The sequence below is a fragment of the Pongo pygmaeus genome, chromosome 19, assembly GCF_028885625.2.
Source record: "Pongo pygmaeus isolate AG05252 chromosome 19, NHGRI_mPonPyg2-v2.0_pri, whole genome shotgun sequence".
In the NCBI taxonomy this organism is placed as follows: Eukaryota; Metazoa; Chordata; class Mammalia; order Primates; family Hominidae; genus Pongo; species Pongo pygmaeus.
The window spans coordinates 44,151,492-44,169,207 of record NC_072392.2 but is presented as its reverse complement, the minus strand read 5'-3'; the positions used below and the strand labels follow the sequence as shown (position 1 = coordinate 44,169,207).

Genomic DNA, 17,716 nt, shown 5'->3' with positions numbered 1-17,716 from the left:
TCCCTTCAGGCCAAGCATGTGGGGGAGGCAGGAGAAGCCATTCTAGGAACCAGACACATTCTAGTTCCCTCACTTCTCCCCTTTACACACACGCACACACGCGCGCTCTGTCCCCGCCTATTCAGGATGACTGAGAAGGGTCAGGAAGAGACAGGTGCACTGGGACTCCGGGCAGTCCTCCCTGGGGCAGGATCCAGGTCCTCGCCCTCCCAGAGCTGGAGTGTGGAATCAACAGATTGGACTCATGGCAGTGGCTGGAACTCTCAGCTCATCTAGCCTCCTCCCTTTCCGCAGCAGCTTGAATACCTCCTGTACCCAGGATTTCACTACCTCTCTGGACAGCCCATTCTCTCCACATTTCTGGATGGCAGCTCAGGCCCCTGGATGCAGCCACGACTGCCATAGCACCAGAATTGTGCCTCCATGCTGGGCTGATGCCCCTGCCCCCATGCCAAGGATGCTTTAGTATACATTTTGGTGCTCCTGCTGCCTCAGCCACAGGAAAGCACTGGTGCACTTGGGGCAGGGTTGTTATGGGGCTGGGTCGGGAGGGTCTACAGGTGCTGAACTGGGAATATTCAAGCTCAAGACTGCCACTTCACAGATTGCCGAATGACCACAGAGGAGTCCCTGCCTTCCTCTGGCCACAACTTGTCCCTCTGTGGAGAGGATGAGCTGAGTGACTGATGACCTCATGGACGTTCTGGATGATTTACAAGCACAGCCTGCTTTCCCCGTTGCCTCCGCCCTGTCCTCCCCTTTCCGTGCATTTGGCTCTTCTTGCTGCCCCCACCAGGGGTCCACAGAGACACAGAGGTAGGCTGTGGCTTTGACTTGCTTTATTGAGCCTGTGCGGGAACAGGGAGCGAGATTCGGCCAGAGCCAACAGTACGGAGGGGAGAGCTGGGCTGGCACTGCCTGTGGAGTGGTAGGACGCAGGAGGTAGCATTACAAGTCCAGCGGGCTGAGCTCTGTGTGAGGACAGGGTGGAACATGGCAGTGTGGGGGGCAGGCCTTGCGCCATCAGGAGGCCTCAGGCCAGCCCTGGTCTCCTGTTCTCCCTCTTCCATCCCACACCACACCTTTTCAAGCCCTGATTCAGTCCCACCATCCCCATTTCAGCCCCAGGGAGCTGGACAGACAGGGTAGGGAGTCGAACTCACCTGGGGACAACAGCATGGGAGGACCCCACTCTGAGAAGGCCATCGTGTCCTCTTTGTCTCTTTCCCCATACCTGGAAGCACTGTGCAGGTGCCAGCCCACCGGTTTCATATCCACCTGTAGGCACCCTCTTGCCCAGGGTACATGGGCCCAGGCCTGGTCAGCACAGATGCTCTGTTTCCCCAAGAGTGGCCTGGCAGGGGCTGGGGCTGGAGATGGGGCTTGGGCTGGGGATAGGGTGTGGCCAGGAATGTGGAGTGGGCCCAGGGTCCCAGGGGCTGGGATCTCTCTCCCTGTCCATGGCACACGCCTAGGCTTGGTCAACATGTTGATGCATCTACGGAGCTCAGCTGTGTACTGGGCCATCTGCTTCAGTGTGGTATTGTCCTCTGGGTATAATGGCTCCAGTGGGGCTCCGCGGGCACCCAGCAGTGGCTGCAGCAACAGAGCCACACAGGTGGACAGGAGCAGCAGGGAGAGGCAGCGGCATGCGGCAGCCATCTGAGGAGCAAGCAGAGGGGAGGTGGAGGTGGGAGACCCCATGCTGCAGATTTTCCTATGCCCAGGAAGCAATGCCCATCTACCCAGCCCCTTAGGCCATCATCCATTTCTCCAAGCCTGGGGACAAGAAGGCAGAGAAAAGGGCCACTCTGAGCTGACCACTCTGCCTCCTAGGCAGTGCACTGGAGGCACGGACAGCCTGTCCTGTGAGCAGCCCAGCAGCCAGGGCCTCGCAAGTTAGAAAAGTGTAGCAAAGAAAATGGAGACATGAGTCCTGGAGACCCATGTCTCATGACATCCAGGTCCTCATGGCTCCGAGGCAGCAGTAGCTAGTGGGAAATAAGGGCACACCAAGTCACCCACAGGGTGTGGGACATGGAATGAACTGGGGAAGCAAAGGACAGAAATCCATGGCCTTGTGGGTCTGGCCCTCCACCCAGCAGTAGAGACAGATATAGGTCCTGGAGAAGACACTATTGTCCATGTCATCCTGCACAGACCGGCACAGCCACTCACACAGGGACACATTCCAGTTCACAGCCATGCACACGAGTGTGCACACACACTTGCAGTCATCAGACGGCCCTCCTAGTGTGACAGGTCTGTCCAGATGCAGAGCAAGACCCAAGCAGGACCTTAGGCCTTTGAAGGCCTCTGGCCCTGCAAAGCACGAACTCCTTCCCTCCATCCCAGACCCCAGCCTGGGGGAGTCCTCCAGAGCCCCAAGAAGGCTGAGCCCACTTACCCAGAGTCCAGAGTAAACGGTCACTGGACCAAGCAGGGACGGGTCCCTGCCCTCAGCTGGGCCGCTTTATAGTCCTCAGTCCCCCAGAGTCCCCGTCTCCTGTCAGCCTCTGTCACTCCGCAGCCCTTACTCCCTCCTCCCACTGTCTCTCTGGTACTCACAGCGCCACTACTGGGGCCAGAGATGGGAGGGGACAGGGCAGTGCTGGGGGTGCCAGACTAGCAGCATAGCCGATAAAACTGAACCACAGCAAAAGTCTCCTGTGGGCCCCCATTGCTGACACCCCTTCCTTTTGGGCACCAGAGCAGGCTTGGTTCAAGAAAGATGGGGTTATGGGACTTCAGGGTGACTGAAAGGTTTTGGTCACAGGCCTTGGAGCTGGCCCTCCCATCTCCCAAGGATCAACCCAAATCAAATGGATTCTCTCAGGGCAGAAGATTGAGGCTGCAGCTGGAGCCTCCAGGATGAAGAATGGAAACTCAGGCCATCCTTTGCAATTTGGAACTAGAACAAGGTGGGAACAGGGAAGAGGCCTCAGGTCCTCAGGCAAGGTGGAAAGAAGTGGGGTGCCATGTTTGGAGAAAGCCGTTTGGTGGGTGCATAGGATGCAGAATGAGAACTAATGTGCCTAGGTTCAGGGGAAAGGTCGAGGGGGTGCCAGTTTCTGGTAGCCATCCTAGAGCCCCCATTCCAGGGGAGTGCTAAAAACCAGCATCATTTGTAAAGCCTCACCTTTTCCAAAGTGCTCCCTGCTCAGTCACCTCACTAAATCCGCACAACAACCCACTTTACAGATTCAGCGTCCAAAATCTGAGCAGAAATGTCAAGTAACTGACCACACAGCTAGTCAGTGGGAGATCCGGGGTTTGGAACAAAATCTAACTCCAAAGTCTAACTCCAAACCTGGATTTTTTTTTTTTCTAAGTGGGACTGTCAAAGTATTGGTATAATTTCCCACTTTTTTTGCTGAGAAACCTGAGGCTCACAGAGGTAAAGAGGCTTGCTCAAGATCTCATAGCTACCTAGGTCTCCAATTCTGGCTTAGATTCTCAACCCCACTAATCCATCCCCATCAGAAGCCCACAAGTCTCCCCTGCCCAGCGTCTCTTCCCAACCCCAAGTCTCCCTCCCCTGCTCAGGCCAAGGAGTAGTAACTGACTGTGTCTGAATGACATGGTGACACCCAAGTAGGGAGCAAAGGACTTCTCACTGCTGACGTTCTGCTGTCCCAGATCAGGACACCAAGAAGTTGGTGGGGGGACTGTTGGGGAAGAGGGGGCTGGAGGTGAAACTCCATGGATCTGGCAGGGTGAGCTTAGAGTCAGATAGACCTGGGTCCAAATCCTGGCTCTGCCATTGGATGGTTGCATGAGCCTGGGAAAGTAATTACTTTAGCCTCTCTGAGTTTCACTTTTCCTCTCTGTAAAATGAGCTCATCACATCTATCTCAAGGTAAAGAGAATAAAGGAAGGTTCAGCGAACATCATCAGTGTTCTGCCTTGACCCTCTCAATTTTTTTCTTTTCTTTTTTTTCAGATGAAGTCTCACTCTGTCACCCAGGCTGGAGTGCAGTGGCATGATCTTGGCTCACTGTAACCTCCGCCTCCTGGGTTCGAGCAATTCTCCCAGTCAGCCTCCTGAGTAGCTGGGATTACAGGCACGTGCCACCACACCCGACTAATTTTTTATATTTTTGGTAGAGATGGGGTTTCACCATGTTGGCCAGGCTGGTCTTGAACTCCTGACCTCAAGTGATCTGCCGGCCTCGGCCTCCCAAAGTGCTGGGATTACAGACATGAGCCACTGTGCCTGGCCGATCCTCTCAATTTTGATTTCTGGTAACAAGAAGAGCAATAATGCTTCACCAGACAACTTACATTCCACAAGGCAAGTATGAAAGTTGTTCTGTCTCAGCAAACCTGGGTCTTTCTTTGGACTGAGGTTTTCCACTTGCAAAACAAGGGTGTGAACTGGTGGCTGGTCTCAGGCTGGCCTTGGGTTTGGTGGGTAGAGGCTGCAGCTCACCACCGTGGGGCACCAGGCTCCATCCCTAGTTAAAAGGGTTGGAGCTTTCACAGGACCATGGCCTGGAGGGACCTGTTCTGGCTGCTATTCATGTCGGGACCCAGCCCCATCTGACAGACATGGGTCTAGGCATTGACTCAGATGCCAGGGCCACTTATAGTTCTGTTCTGTCACAGAGATAAACCGAAGTGCCTAAGAAATAACAGGTACTCCACAAATGTCAGCCAAACTGCACCTTTCATTTTCTCCTTTGCAAATGACAGATTCCTCTTCTGGGTCCTGTCAGAGATGTGGTGACAATCTAGGAGGAAGTGGTAGTGGATGTGCCTTCTATACTGCGTGTCCATGTGTATTAGTCCGTTTTTCATACTGGTATAGAAAACTGCCTGAGGCTGGGCACGGTGGCTCATGCCTGTAATCCCAGCACTTTGGGAGGCTGAGGTGGGTGGATCACCTGAGGTCAGGAGTTTGAGACCAGCCTGGCCAACATGGTGAAACCCCATCTCTACTAAAAATACAACAATTAGCCAGGTGTGGTGGCTCGGACCTGTAGTCCCAGCTACTGGGGTGGCCGAAGCAGGAGAATTGCTTGAATCTGGGAGGCAAAGGTTGCAGTGAGCTGAGAGCGTGCCACTGCACTCCAGCCTGAGCCTCCATCTCAAAACAAAAAACAAAAAGAACTACCTGAGTTTGGGTAATTTATAAAGGAAAGAGGTTTAATTGACTCACAGTTTGGCATGGCTGGGGAGGCCTCAGGAAACTTACAACCATTGCAGAAGGCGTAGGGGAAGCAAGGCACCTTCCTCACAAGGTGGCAGGAAGGAGAAGTGCCGATCGAAGTGGGGAATAGCAACTTATAATATCATCAGATCTCATGAGAACTCACTCACTATCACGAGAACAGCATGGGGAAAACTGCCCCCATGATTCAGTGACCTCCACCTTGTCTCTCCCTTGATACATGGGGACAATGGGAATTGCGATTCAAGATGAGATTTGGGTGGGGACACAAAGCCTAACCATGTCACCATGTCTAGAACACAGCAATGCTCGCTCATCTTCATGTGTTCCTGTCTGAGGCGTTTGAACCAGAGCGAGTCCGTCTTGAACAGGGGCTGGGTAAAATGAGGCTGAGACCTGCTGGGCTGCATTCCCAGGAGGTTAGGTATTTTTAGTCACAGGATGAGATAGGAGGTTGGCACAAGATACAGGTCACAAGACCCTGCTGATAAAACAGAATGAGATAAAGAAGACAGTACAAACATGCAAAAAACAAGAGGGTGATGAAAGTGACCTCTGATCATCTTTGCTGTTTTTTTTTTTTTTTTTTTTTCAGTAGAGATGGGGTTTCATCATGTTGGCCAGGCTGGTCTCGAACTCCTGACCTCAAGTGATCTGCCCACCTCGACCTCCCAAAGTTCTGGGATTACAGGTGTGAGCATGCCCGGACTCACTGATCATTATATGCTAATTATAATATATTAGCATGCTAAGAGATGCTCCCACCCGTGCCAGACAGCTTGCAAATATCATGGCAACATCTGGAAGTTACCTTACATGGTCTAAAAGGAGACGGGACCCTCAGTTCTGGGAAATCTGCACCCTTTTCCTGGAAAACTTATGAGTAATCCACCCCTTGTTTATTAGTATATGATCAAGGTTTATTAGTATATGATCAAGGCATAACCATAAAAATAGCCAACCAGCAGCCATGGGGGCTGCTCTGCCTATGGAGTAGCCATTCTTTTGTTTCTTTTTTTTTTTTTTTTTGAGATGGAGTTTTGCTCTTGTAGCCCAGGCTGGAATGCAGTGGTGCAATCCTGGCTCACTGCAACCTCTGCTTCCTGGGTTCAAGTAATTCTCCTGCCTCAGCCTCCCGAGTAGCTGGGATTACAGACATGTGCCACCACTCCCGGCTAATTTTGTATTTATAGTAGAGATGGGGTTTCTCCATGTTGGTCAGGCTGGCCTTGAACTCCCGACCTCAGCTGATCCGCCCACCTCAGCCTCCCAAAGTGCTGGGATTATAGGCATGGGCCACTGCACCTGCCCTCTTTTATTTCTTTACTTCCCTTTTATTTATTTATTTTGTAGAGATGGGGGTGCAGTATTTTGCCCAGGCTCAAACTATCCTCCTGCCTCGGCCTCCCAAGGTGCTGGGATTACCGGCATGAGCCACCGTGCCTGGCCCTTGTTTCCTTTCTTCTCTAATAAACTTACTTTCACTCTACTCTGTGGACTCACCCTGAATTCTTTCTTGCAGGAGCTCCAAGAACCCTCTTTTGGGGTCTGGGTCAGGACCCCTTTTCAGTAACTCCCATAGTGCTTGCCACAGAGCCCTGATCTGAAATCACCAATTCCCGGCCTGCAGATGCACTAAATGAAGATGATAGTGGTGCCTCTTCCCCTGCCCAGCACCATGCCCTCTGGCACAAAGAGGATGGCCACTGGCAGTGATGGGGATGGAGTAAGTGCTATGAGACTAGGAGAGGAACACCCCAGAAACACCTGAGGTCACAGAGTGAACGAGGCAGGTAAAGGAGCAAAGGGAATGGTGTCCCCACATATGTGACCCCAGGGCAGCAGTTTGGCCTGCACTGTGTCCTCCATCACACCCCCGGTCCTAGCTGTCTAACTGCAATCCCTGCTGCTTTCAGTTAATGACCGAGTGGTCATTTATTGCACATTTGTTCTGGGCCTGGTGGGGGCAGCGGGAGGAGATGAAGAAGCAAGGGTTCTGCAAGGAAGTTCAAGCTGTGTGAGGAGCCAGGGGATGGCTTGCTTTTTTTTTTTTTTTTTTTTTTTTTTTAGACTGGCTCTCACTCTGTCACCCAGGCTGGAGTGCAGTGGCATGATCATGTTCACTATAGCCTCTGCCTCATGGCTGAAGGGATCCTCCCATCTCAGCTTCCCAAGTAGCTGGGACCACAGGTGTGTGTCACCACAGCCAGCCAATTTTTTTTTTTTTTAATTTTGTATAGAGACGGGCTCAAGTGATCCATCTGCCTCGGCATCCCAAAGTGCTGGAATTCAAGAGTGAGCCACTGCACCCAGCCAAGACGGTTTTTTGTTTTGGGGTTTTTTTCTTTTTTGAGACAGAGTCTCACTCTGTCACCCAAGCTGGAGTGCAGTGGCACAATCTCAGCTCACTGTAAACTCTGCCTCCCTGGTTCAAGTGATTCTCCTGTCTCAGCCTCCCAAGTATCTAGGATTACAGGCACCTGCCACCATGCCTGGCTAACTTTCATATTTTTAGTAGAGACAGGGTTTCGCCATTTTGGCCAGGCTGGTCTCTAACTCCTGACCTCAGGTGATCTGCCCACCTCGGCCTCCCAAAGTGCTGGGATTACAGCCATGAGCCACTGCATCTGGCCAGGATGGCTTTTTTTGAAAGTGAGGACATGAAAGTTCAGAAAGGGAAGAAGCTGGCTGTGGCCTTCCAGCAAGCTGGCAGCCATCCCTCACCTAAGGCTGCACTTCAGAACCTTCCTCGCAGGTCATTTTACAAATGCCTCTTTGCTACCTTGCGAAGGAGGCAGGAATTACTCTTTGCTCTTATCTGATGAGAAAACCAAGGCCCAGTGAGGTAGCTGAGGCTGTCTAAGGTCACATGGGAGTCAGGGAGGGTCAAGACTAAACCCAGGTCCACATAGTTCCAGCCTGGCTTTATCCCTATTTCCAGACACCACCCTTCCGCCCCTGCCCTCTGCCACTGGCCAGAGCCTGGCCCAGCCCTTAGGCCAATGTCTTATTCCAAAATTGAATGGCAGCAGCAGAGGAAGGGGGTAAATTGGGGGGTAGCTGTCCCCAGATGCCAGGACCTATGCCCTAGAGAAACCTTTGGTCTGGGGATAGCTGTGACACCCACACGCATACCTTGAGCACCTTGTCTCACCCACTCTGAACCAACTCAGGACCCAGTGGAGGCTCACTCCACTAATTTGGAGCCTGGGCTCTGCCTCCACTTCTCTCTGCCCTGGGAACTCCATGTGCCTCCAGGGCCTCCTGAAGACACACAGGGAGAGTTCAATATTTCTCCTTTCCTGTCTCCAGTGTCTGCAACAGCAAATCCTATCACTGCCACTCGAAATTGTTCTCAAAGAGGACAGCTTCTTTCTTGCTGAAATAGAGGCTACACCAAGCTACACAACACAGTGTTGGGAAGGTGAACAGGGAGGGCAGGGCAGGAAGTTTCCTGGAGGAAATGAGGCCTGAAGTGACCTTGAAGGTTGGGGCAGGGGGAAATGCTATTTCACAGAAGCGGAGCTGTGGCAGTGGGGCTCAGCACTTTAGGGACACACACTGAGGAATTGCAGGAGGAGGAGGAAAGGGTGTTGTGAAATGCCTGGAGTTCCAGGAAATAGTTTAGATTTCACGTTTAGTAGAATCAGAACTGCTTTGGGATGAGAACTCTTACCTCTGTCCCTCACTCTATGGGCTCCTGCAAGCCTCTCTCCCTCTTGGCCTTGGGATTCCCATTGGTTCAATGAAGAGATAGGACCCAGTGATTTCTAGGAGATGGTACATATGTAGGTTTGTTATATAACAAAAAAAAATCCGTTTTAAATAAAAATATTTTTAAAAACAAAGAGCTTGCGATGGGCACACAGACACTCAGCTAAAGACATCTCGTAGGTTGTCCTTGCAGCTAAGTGGGGCCATGAGACTAGGCTTTAACCAATGGGCTGAGAGTTAAGTGATTTTTGCCATTCTGTTTTTAGGAATGGATGTGTCTGCCTGTGGCAGATTATATTTTTCAAAGATGACCACAAAAATATCTCCTATCTCATGTGTGATTCTACAGTGGGGTCTACGCTCCCTCTTCTTGAATGTGTGTGCACTTGTGACTGCTCTGACTAACAGAGTATGGGGTATGATGCCATGTGACTTCTGAGGCTGGGTCACAAAAAGCAATTGTTATGAGTTAAATTGCATGTCCCCGCCCCCCGCCAAATTCATATGATGCAGTCTTAATTCCTACTACCTCAGAATGTGACCTTATTTAGAAAGAGAATCATTGTAGATCTAATTAGTTAAGATTAGGTCATACTACAGTGTGTGAGCCCCTAATCCTGTAGGACTGGTCTTATAAAAAGGGTAATTCGGGCACAGAAACAGACATGCATAGAGGGAAGATGATGTGAAGAAACACAGCTCAGACACCCATCTTCAAGGCAAGGAGAGAGGCCTGGAACAGATCAGAAGGAATCAACCCTGCCTACACCTTCATTTCAGACTGCTAGCCTCCAGAACTGTCGTTTAAACACCCAGTCTGTGACTCTTTATTATGGCAGTATGGTATGAGACCACCACTTCTCCTGTTGTCCTTCCCAGTTTCTCCTAACCTCCCCTTTTCCCTAGTTTATAAGACAGGAGAAAAGGGAGAAAGCAAAAAGTTGGAAAGAAACAGAAGAAAGATAAATAGCTAGATGACCTTGGTGCCACCACCTGGCCCTGGTGGCTAAAATAATAATAACATTAACCCCTGACCAAAACTACTGGTGTTATCTGTAAATTCCAGACATTGTATGAGAAAGCACTGTAAAACTTTTTGTTCTGTTAGCTGATGTATGTAGTCCCCAGTCACGTTCCTCACGCTTACTTGATCTATTATGACTCTTTCACGTAGACCCCTTAGAGTTGTAAGCCCTTAAAAGGGCTAGGAATTTCTTTTTCGGGGAGCTCGGCTCTTAAGATGCGAGTCTGCCGATGCCCCTGGCTGAATAAAAAACCTCTTCCTTCTTTAATCCGGTGTCTGAGGAGTTTTGTCTGCAACTTGTCCTGCTACATTTCTTGGTTCCCTAACTGGGAAGCGAGGTAATTGATGGATGGTCGAGGCTAGGCAGCTTAGGCCTGCCCTGTGGAGCATCCCTGTGGGGGACTCTGGCCAGCTTGAGTGACATGGATCCTGAGAGCGCTCCCAGGTAGGCAATTGCCCTGGTGGAATGTCTCATCAGAGCAGTGCGTGGCAGGCCCCCATGGAGGATCAACACAGTGGCTGAACACTGGGAAGGAACGGGCACTTGGAGCCCAGACATTTGAAACTTGGTAAGACTGGTCTTTGGAACTTACCCACTCCATTTGAGTGGAAGCGTGGCCTGATCACCCACGGCGTGCCTGTACCTGCACTTTGGTTTTTGTTTTTGACTTGAATTGCTTGATACTTTGGTTTTGGTTTTGACCTGGCTTGGACTTCTGGATACTCTGATTTTGGTTTTGATTCTGGTTTGGTGTAAACTGAAAAAGTGTGTGTGTGCCCTTTTTACCTGTTCTTTGTGGTGTGAGCTTGGTGTTTTGTCTCGAGGAAACACAGGTCAGACACAAAGTAAGCCTACTCCACTAGGAACTGTGTTGAAAAATTTTAAGAAGGGATTTAATGGAGACTATGGGGTTATTATGACACCAGGGAAACTTAGAACTTTGTGTGAAATAGATTGGCCAACATTAGGAGTGGGATGGCCATCAGAAGGAAGCCTGGACAGGTCCCTTGTTTCTAAGGTATGGCACAAGGTAACTGGTAAGTCAGGACACTCAGACCAGTTCCCATACATAGACACTTGGTTACAGCTGTTGCTAGACCCCCCACAGTGGCTAAGAGGGCAGGCAGCAGCAGTGCTAGCAGCAAAGGGACAGACAGTCAAGGAAGGATCCCACTCCACCCGCCAAGGGAACCAACTCCTGAAGTTCAGTTTGACCCAACATCAGAAGATCCATTGCAGGAGATGGCACCAGTGATCCCAGTGGTGCCCTCCCCTTACCAGAGAGAGAGGCTCCCCACTTTTGATTCCACAGTGCTTGCACCTCCACAAGACAAAAACATCCTTAGGCCACCCAGAGTAGACAAGAGAGGAGATGAAGCCTCGGGAGAAACCCCTCCCTTGGCAGCTTGTTTAAGACCCAAAACTGGGATACAAATGCCCCTGAGAGAGCAGCGGTATACTGGAATAGATGAGGATGGACACATGGTGGAGAGGCGTGTTTTTGTGTACCAGCCCTTCACCTCTGCCGACCTTCTCAACTGGAAAAGCAATACCCCATCCTATACTGAGAAGCCACAAGCTCTAATTGATTTGCTCTGAACTATTATCCAGACCCATAACCCCACTAGGGCTGATTGCCACCAGTTGCTCATGTTCCTTTTTAACACAGATGAAAGGCGGAGAGTGCTCCAAGCAGCAACTAAGTGGCTAGAGGAACATGCACTGGCTGATTACCAAAACCCCCAAGAGTATGTAAGGACCCAGTTACCGGGAACCGACCCCCAGTGGGACCCAAATGAAAGAGAGGATATGCAAAGGCTAAACCGATACAGGGAAGCTCTCTTGGAAGGATTAAAGAGAGGAGCCCAGAAGGCCACAAACATTAACAAGGTCTCTGAGGTCATTCAGGGAAAAGAAGAAAGCCCAGCACAATTCTACGAGAGACTGTGTGAGGCCTATCATATGTATACGCCCTTTGATCCCGATAGCTCTGAAAATCAGTGCATGATTAACATGGCTTTAGTCAAAGCGCAGAAGACATTAGGAGAAAACTGCAGAAACAGGCTGGGTTTGCAGGGATGAACACATCACAGTTATTAGAAATAGCTAACCAGGTGTCTGTAAACAGGGATGCAGTAAGCTGTAAGGAAAACTGCAAAGAGAATGAACATCAGGCCTAGCGAAATGCCGATCTGTTAGCTGCAGCAATCAGAGGGGACCCCCCAAAGAGGCAAGGGAAGGGGGGCCCCGGGAAAGAAACTCAGCCTGGCTGTCGGAGCTTGCAGCATAATCAGTGTGCTTATTGTAAAGAAATAGGACATTGGAGGAACAAATGCCCTCAGCTAAAAGGAAAACAAGGTGACTTGGAGCAGGAGGCTCCAGACAAGGAGGAAGGGGCCCTGCTCAACCTGGCAGAAGGGTTACTGGACTGAGGGGGACTGGGCTCAAGGGCCCCCAAAGAGCCTATGGTCAGGATGACAGTTTGGGGTAAAGACATTGATTTTCTTGTAGATACCAGTGCTGAACATTCGGTAGTAACCACCCTGGTCACCCCCTTATCCAAAAAGGCTATTGACATAATTGGAGCCATGGGAGTTTCAGCAAAACAAGCTTTCTGCTTGCCCCGGACTTGTACTGTAGGAGGACATAAAGTGATTCATCAGTTTTTGTATATGCCTGATTGTCCTTTGCCCTTGTTGGGAAGGGATTTGCTTAGCAAGCTGAGAGCCACTATCTCTTTTACAGAGCATGGCTCTTTGCTGCTAAAGTTACCCAGAACAGGACTCATTATGACACTTATGGTCCCCCAAGAGGAGGAATGGAGACTTTTCTTAACTGAGTTGGGCCAAGAGATAAGACCAGCTCTGGCTAAGCGGTGGCCAAGAGTGTGGGCAGAAGACAACCCTCCAGGGTTGGCAGTCAACCAAGTCCCCGTATTTATAGAAGTTAAGCCTGGGGCCCAGCCGGTTAGGCAAAAACAGGACCCAGTCCCCAGAGAAGCACTTGAAGGTATCCGGGTCCATCTCAAGTGGCTAAGAACCTTTGGAATTATAGTTGTTGTCAGTCTCCATGGAACATTCCCCTCCTGCCTGTTCCCAAGCCTGGGACCAAGGACTACAGGCCGGTACAGGATTTGCACTTCATTAATCAAGCTACAGTGACTTTACATCCAACAGTACCTAACCCGTACACATTGTTGGGGTTGCTGCCAGCTGAGGACAGCTGGTTCACCTGCTTGGACCTGAAAGACGCTTTCTTTAGCATCAGATTAGCCCCTGAGAGCCAGAAGCTGTTTGCCTTTCAGTGGGAAGATCTGGAGTCAGGTGTCACTACTCAGTACACTTGGACCCAGCTTCCCCAAGGGTTCAAGAACTCCCCCACCTTCTTTGGGGAGGCGTTGGCTTGAGACCACCAGAAGTTTCCCACCAGAGACCTAGGCTGCATGTTGCTCCAGTACGTTGATGATCTTCTGCTGGGACACCCCACGGCAGTCGGGTGTGCCAAGGGAACAGACACTCTACTCCAGCACCTGGAGGACTGTGGGTATAAGGTGTCCAAGAAAAAAGCTCAGCTCTGCCAACAGCATGTACGTTACTTGGGATTTACTATCTGACAGGGGGAGCGCAGCCTGGGATCAGAAAGAAAGCAGGTCATTTGCAATCTACCGGAGCCTAAGACCAGAAGGCAGGTGAGAGAATTCTTAGGGGCTGTGGGGTTTTGTAGACTGTGGATCCCAAAGTTTGCAGTATTAGCTAAGCCTTTGTATGAGGTCACGAAGCAGGGGGGACCGGGACCTTTTGAATGGGGATCCCAACAACAGCAAGCCTTTCATGAGTTAAAGGAAAAACTTATGTCAGCCCCAGCCCTGGGGCTACCTGATCTGACAAAGCCTTTTACATTGTATGTGTCAGAGAGAGAAAAGATGGCAGTTGGAGTTTTAACCCAAACTGTGGGGCCCTGGCTGAGGCCGGTGGCCGACCTCTCTAAACAACTAGGCGGGGTTTCTAAAGGATGGCCCCCATGTTTGAGGGCCTTGGCAGCAACTGCCCTGCTAGTACAAGAAGGAGATAAGCTGACTCTTGGGCAAAACCTGAACATAAAGGCCCCCCATGCTGTGGTGAATTTAATGAATACTAAAGGACATCATTGGCTAATGAATGCCAGACTCACCAAGTACCAAAGTTTGCTCTGTGAAAATCCTTGTATAACCACTGAAGTTTGTAACACCCTGAACCCTGCTACCTTGCTCCTGGTATCAGAGAGCCTTGTCAAGCATGATTGTGTAGAAGTGTTGGACTCAGTTTACTCTAGCAGACCTGACCTCTGGGATCAGCCTTGGGCATCAGTAGACTGGGAACTATACATGGATGGGAGCAGCTTCATCAACTCACAAGGAGAGAGATGTGCAGGGTATGCGGTGGTAACCCTGGACACTGTTGTTGAAGCCAGATCGTTGCCCCAGGGCACTTCAGCCCAGAAAGGTAAACTCATTGCTTTAATTCCAGCCTTAGAACTCAGTGAAGGTAAGACTAAACATTTACACTGACTCTCGGTATGCCTTTTTAACCCTTCAAGTGCATGAAGCATTATATAAAGAAAAGGGCCTATTGAACTCTGGGGGAAAGGACATAAAATATCAACAAGAAATCTTGCAATTATTAGAAACAGTATGGAAACCACACAAGGTGGCCATTATGCATTGCAGAGGACACCAGTGAGCTTCCACCTTGGTGGGTTTGGGGAATTCCTGTGCTGACTTAGAGGCTCGAAAAGCAGCATCTGTCCCCTTCCAGGCATCAGTCACTGCACCCCTGCTCCCTCAAGCACCTGATCTTGTACCTACTTATTCTAAAGAAGAAAAGGACTTTCTCCAGGCAGAGGGAGGACAAGTGATGGAGGAAGGATGGACTCGGTTACCAGATGGGAGAGTAGCTGTGCTGCAGCTGCTAGGAGCTACAGTTGTACTGGCTGTGCATGAAACCACCCATCTAGGTCAGGAATCACTTGAAAAGTTGTTAGGCCGGTATTTCTACATCTTGCATTTGTCAGCCCTTGCCAAAATGGTGACACAGCGGTGTGTTACCTGCCCACAGCATAATGCGAGGCAAGGTCCAGCTGTTCTCCCTGGCATACAAGCTTATGGAGCAGCCCCCTTTGAAGATCTCCAGGTGGACTTCACAGAGATGCCAAAGTGTGGAGGTAACAAGTATTTACTAGTTCTTGTGTGTACCTACTCTGGGTGGGTGAAGGCTTATCCAACATGAACTGAGAAAGCTCGTGAAGTAACCCATGTGCTTCTTTGAGATCCTATTCCTAGATTTGGACTGCCCTTATGGATCGGCTCAGATAATGGGCCGGCATTGGTGGCTGACTCGGTACAGAAGACGGCAAAGGTATTGGGGATCACATGGAAACTGCATGCTGCCTACCGGACTCAGAGTTCCGGAAAGGTGGAGCAGATGAATCGGACTATCAAAAATAGTTTAGGGAAAGTATGTCAGGAAACAGGATTAAAATGGATACAGTCTCTCCCTATGGTATTATTTAAAATTAGATGCACCCCTTCTAAAAGAACAGGATATTCCCCTTATGAAATATTGTATCATAGGCCCCCTCCTATATTGTGGGGACTTCCAGGCACTCCCGAAGAGTTAGGTGAAATTGAGTTACAGCGACAGCTACAGGCTTTAGGAAAAATTACACAAACAATCTCAGCCTGGGTAAATGAGAGATGCCGTTAGCTTATTCTCCCCAGTTCATCCTTTCTCCCCAGGTGATCGAGTGTGGATCAAGGACTGGAATGTCGCTTCTTTGTGCCCACGGTGGAAAGGACCCCAGACTGTCATCCTAACCACTCCCACTGCTGTGAAGGTAGAGGGAATCCCATCCTGGATCCACCACAGCCGTGTAAAACCTGCAGCGCCTGAAACCTGGGAGGTAAGACCAAGCCCAGACAACCCTTGCAGAGTGACCCTGAAGAAGACAACAAGCCCTGCTCCAGTCACACCCGGAAGCTGACTGGTCCACACAGGGCCAAAGCATGAGGAAGCTCATCGTGGGATTCATTTTTCTTAAATTTTGGACTTATACAGTAAGGGCCTCAACTGACCTTACTCAAACTGGGGACTGTTCCCAGTGTATTCATCAGGTCATGAGGTAGGACAGCAAATTAAAACAATCTTTCTGTTCTATAGTTATTATGAATGTATGGGAATGTTAAAAGAAACTTGTTTGTATAATGCCACTTAGTACAAGGTATGTAGCCTGGGAAATGACCGACCTGATGTGTGTTATGACCCATCTGAGCCCCCTGCAACCACCGTTTTTGAAATAAGATTAAGAACTGGCCTTTTCCTAGGTGACACAAGTAAAATAATAACTAGAACAGAAGAAAAAGGAATCCCCAAACAAATAACTTTAAGATTTGATGCTTGTGCAGCCATTAATAGTAAAAAGCTAGGAACAGGATGTGGTTCTGTTAACTGGGAAAGGAGCTACAGAGTAGAAAATAAATATGTTTGTCATGAGTCAGGGGTTTGTGAAAATTGTGCCTTTTGGCCATGTGTTATTTGGGCTACTTGGAAAAAGAACAAAAAAGACCCGGTTCATCTTCAGAAGGGGGAAGCCAACCCCTCCTGTGCTGCCGGTCACTGTAACCCACTAGAACTAATAATTACCAATCCCCTAGATCCCCATTAGAAAAAGGGAGAATGTGTAACCCTGGAGATCGATGGGACAGGGTTAAACCCCCAAGTTGCCATTTTAATTAGAGGGGAGGTCCACAAGCGCTCTCCCAAACCAGTGTTTCAAACCTTTTATGAGAAGCTGAATCTGCCAGCACCAGAACTTCCAAAAAAGACAAAAAATTTGTTTATCCAATTAGCAGAAAATGTAGCTCATTCCCTTAATGTTACTTCTTGTTATGTATGCGGGGGAACCACTATCGGAGACCGATGGCCTTGGGAAGCCCGAGAGTTGGTGCCTACTGATCCAGCTCCTGATATAATTCCAGTTCAGAAGGCCCAGGCTAGCAACTTTTGGGTCCTAAAAAACCTCAATTATTGGGCAATACTGTATAGCTAGAGAAGGGAAAGGCTTTATCATCCCTGTAAGAAAGCTTAATTGTATAGGACAGAAGTTGTACAACAGCACAACAAAGACAATTACTTGGTGGGGCCTAAACCACACTGAAAAGAAGCCATTTAGTAAATCTTCTAAATTAAAAACTGCCTGGGTTCATCCAGAATCTCATCAGGACTGGGCAGCTCCTGCTGGACTATACTGGATATGTGGGCACAGAGCCTACATTTGGTTACCTAATAAATGGGTAGGTAGTTGTGTTATTGGCACTATTAAGCCATCCTTTTTCTTATTACCCATAAAAATGGGTGAGCTCCTAGGTTTCCCTGTCTATGCCTCCCAAGAAAAGAGAGGCATAGTTATAAGAGACTGGAAAGATAATGAGTGGCCCCCTGAAAGGATCATACAGTATTATGGGCCTGCCACATGGACACAAGACGGCTCATGGGGATACCGAACCCCCATCTACATGCTCAATCAGATCATACGGTTGCAGGCCATCTTAGAAATAATTACTAATGAAACTGGCAGAGCTTTGACTGTTTTAGCTTGGCAGGAAACTCAAATGAGGAATGCTATCTAACAGAATAGACTGGACTTGGACTACTTGCTAGCAGCTGAAGGAGGAATTTGTGAAAAATTTAACTTAACCAGTTGCTGCCTACAAATAGATGATCAAGGACAGGTGGTTGAAAACATAGTTAGGGACATGACAAAGTGGCAC

At 49.5% G+C, this 17,716-nt stretch overlaps 1 protein-coding gene across 1 annotated transcript; it reads left to right on the top strand.

The window, feature by feature from the left end:
- The first annotated feature begins 14,655 nt into the window (after window positions 1–14,655).
- LOC134738708 (uncharacterized) lies at window positions 14,656–15,676 on the top strand. The gene is made up of 2 exons (XM_063656065.1): window positions 14,656–15,111; window positions 15,217–15,676. Exons 1-2 carry the CDS (start codon window positions 14,805–14,807, stop codon window positions 15,651–15,653), a joined length of 744 nt encoding a protein of 247 aa, XP_063512135.1. The 5' UTR covers window positions 14,656–14,804; the 3' UTR covers window positions 15,654–15,676.
- Window positions 15,677–17,716: the final 2,040 nt, after the last annotated feature.

Coding starts and splice junctions, on each gene's coding strand:
- LOC134738708 (XM_063656065.1), top strand. CDS start 14,805: ATGGAGGAAGGATGGACTCGGTTACCAGATGGGAGAGTAGCTGTGCTG. Junction 15,112..15,216: donor AGAGATGCCAAAGTGTGGAG/GTAACAAGTATT, acceptor TGCTTCTTTGAG/ATCCTATTCCTAGATTTGGA.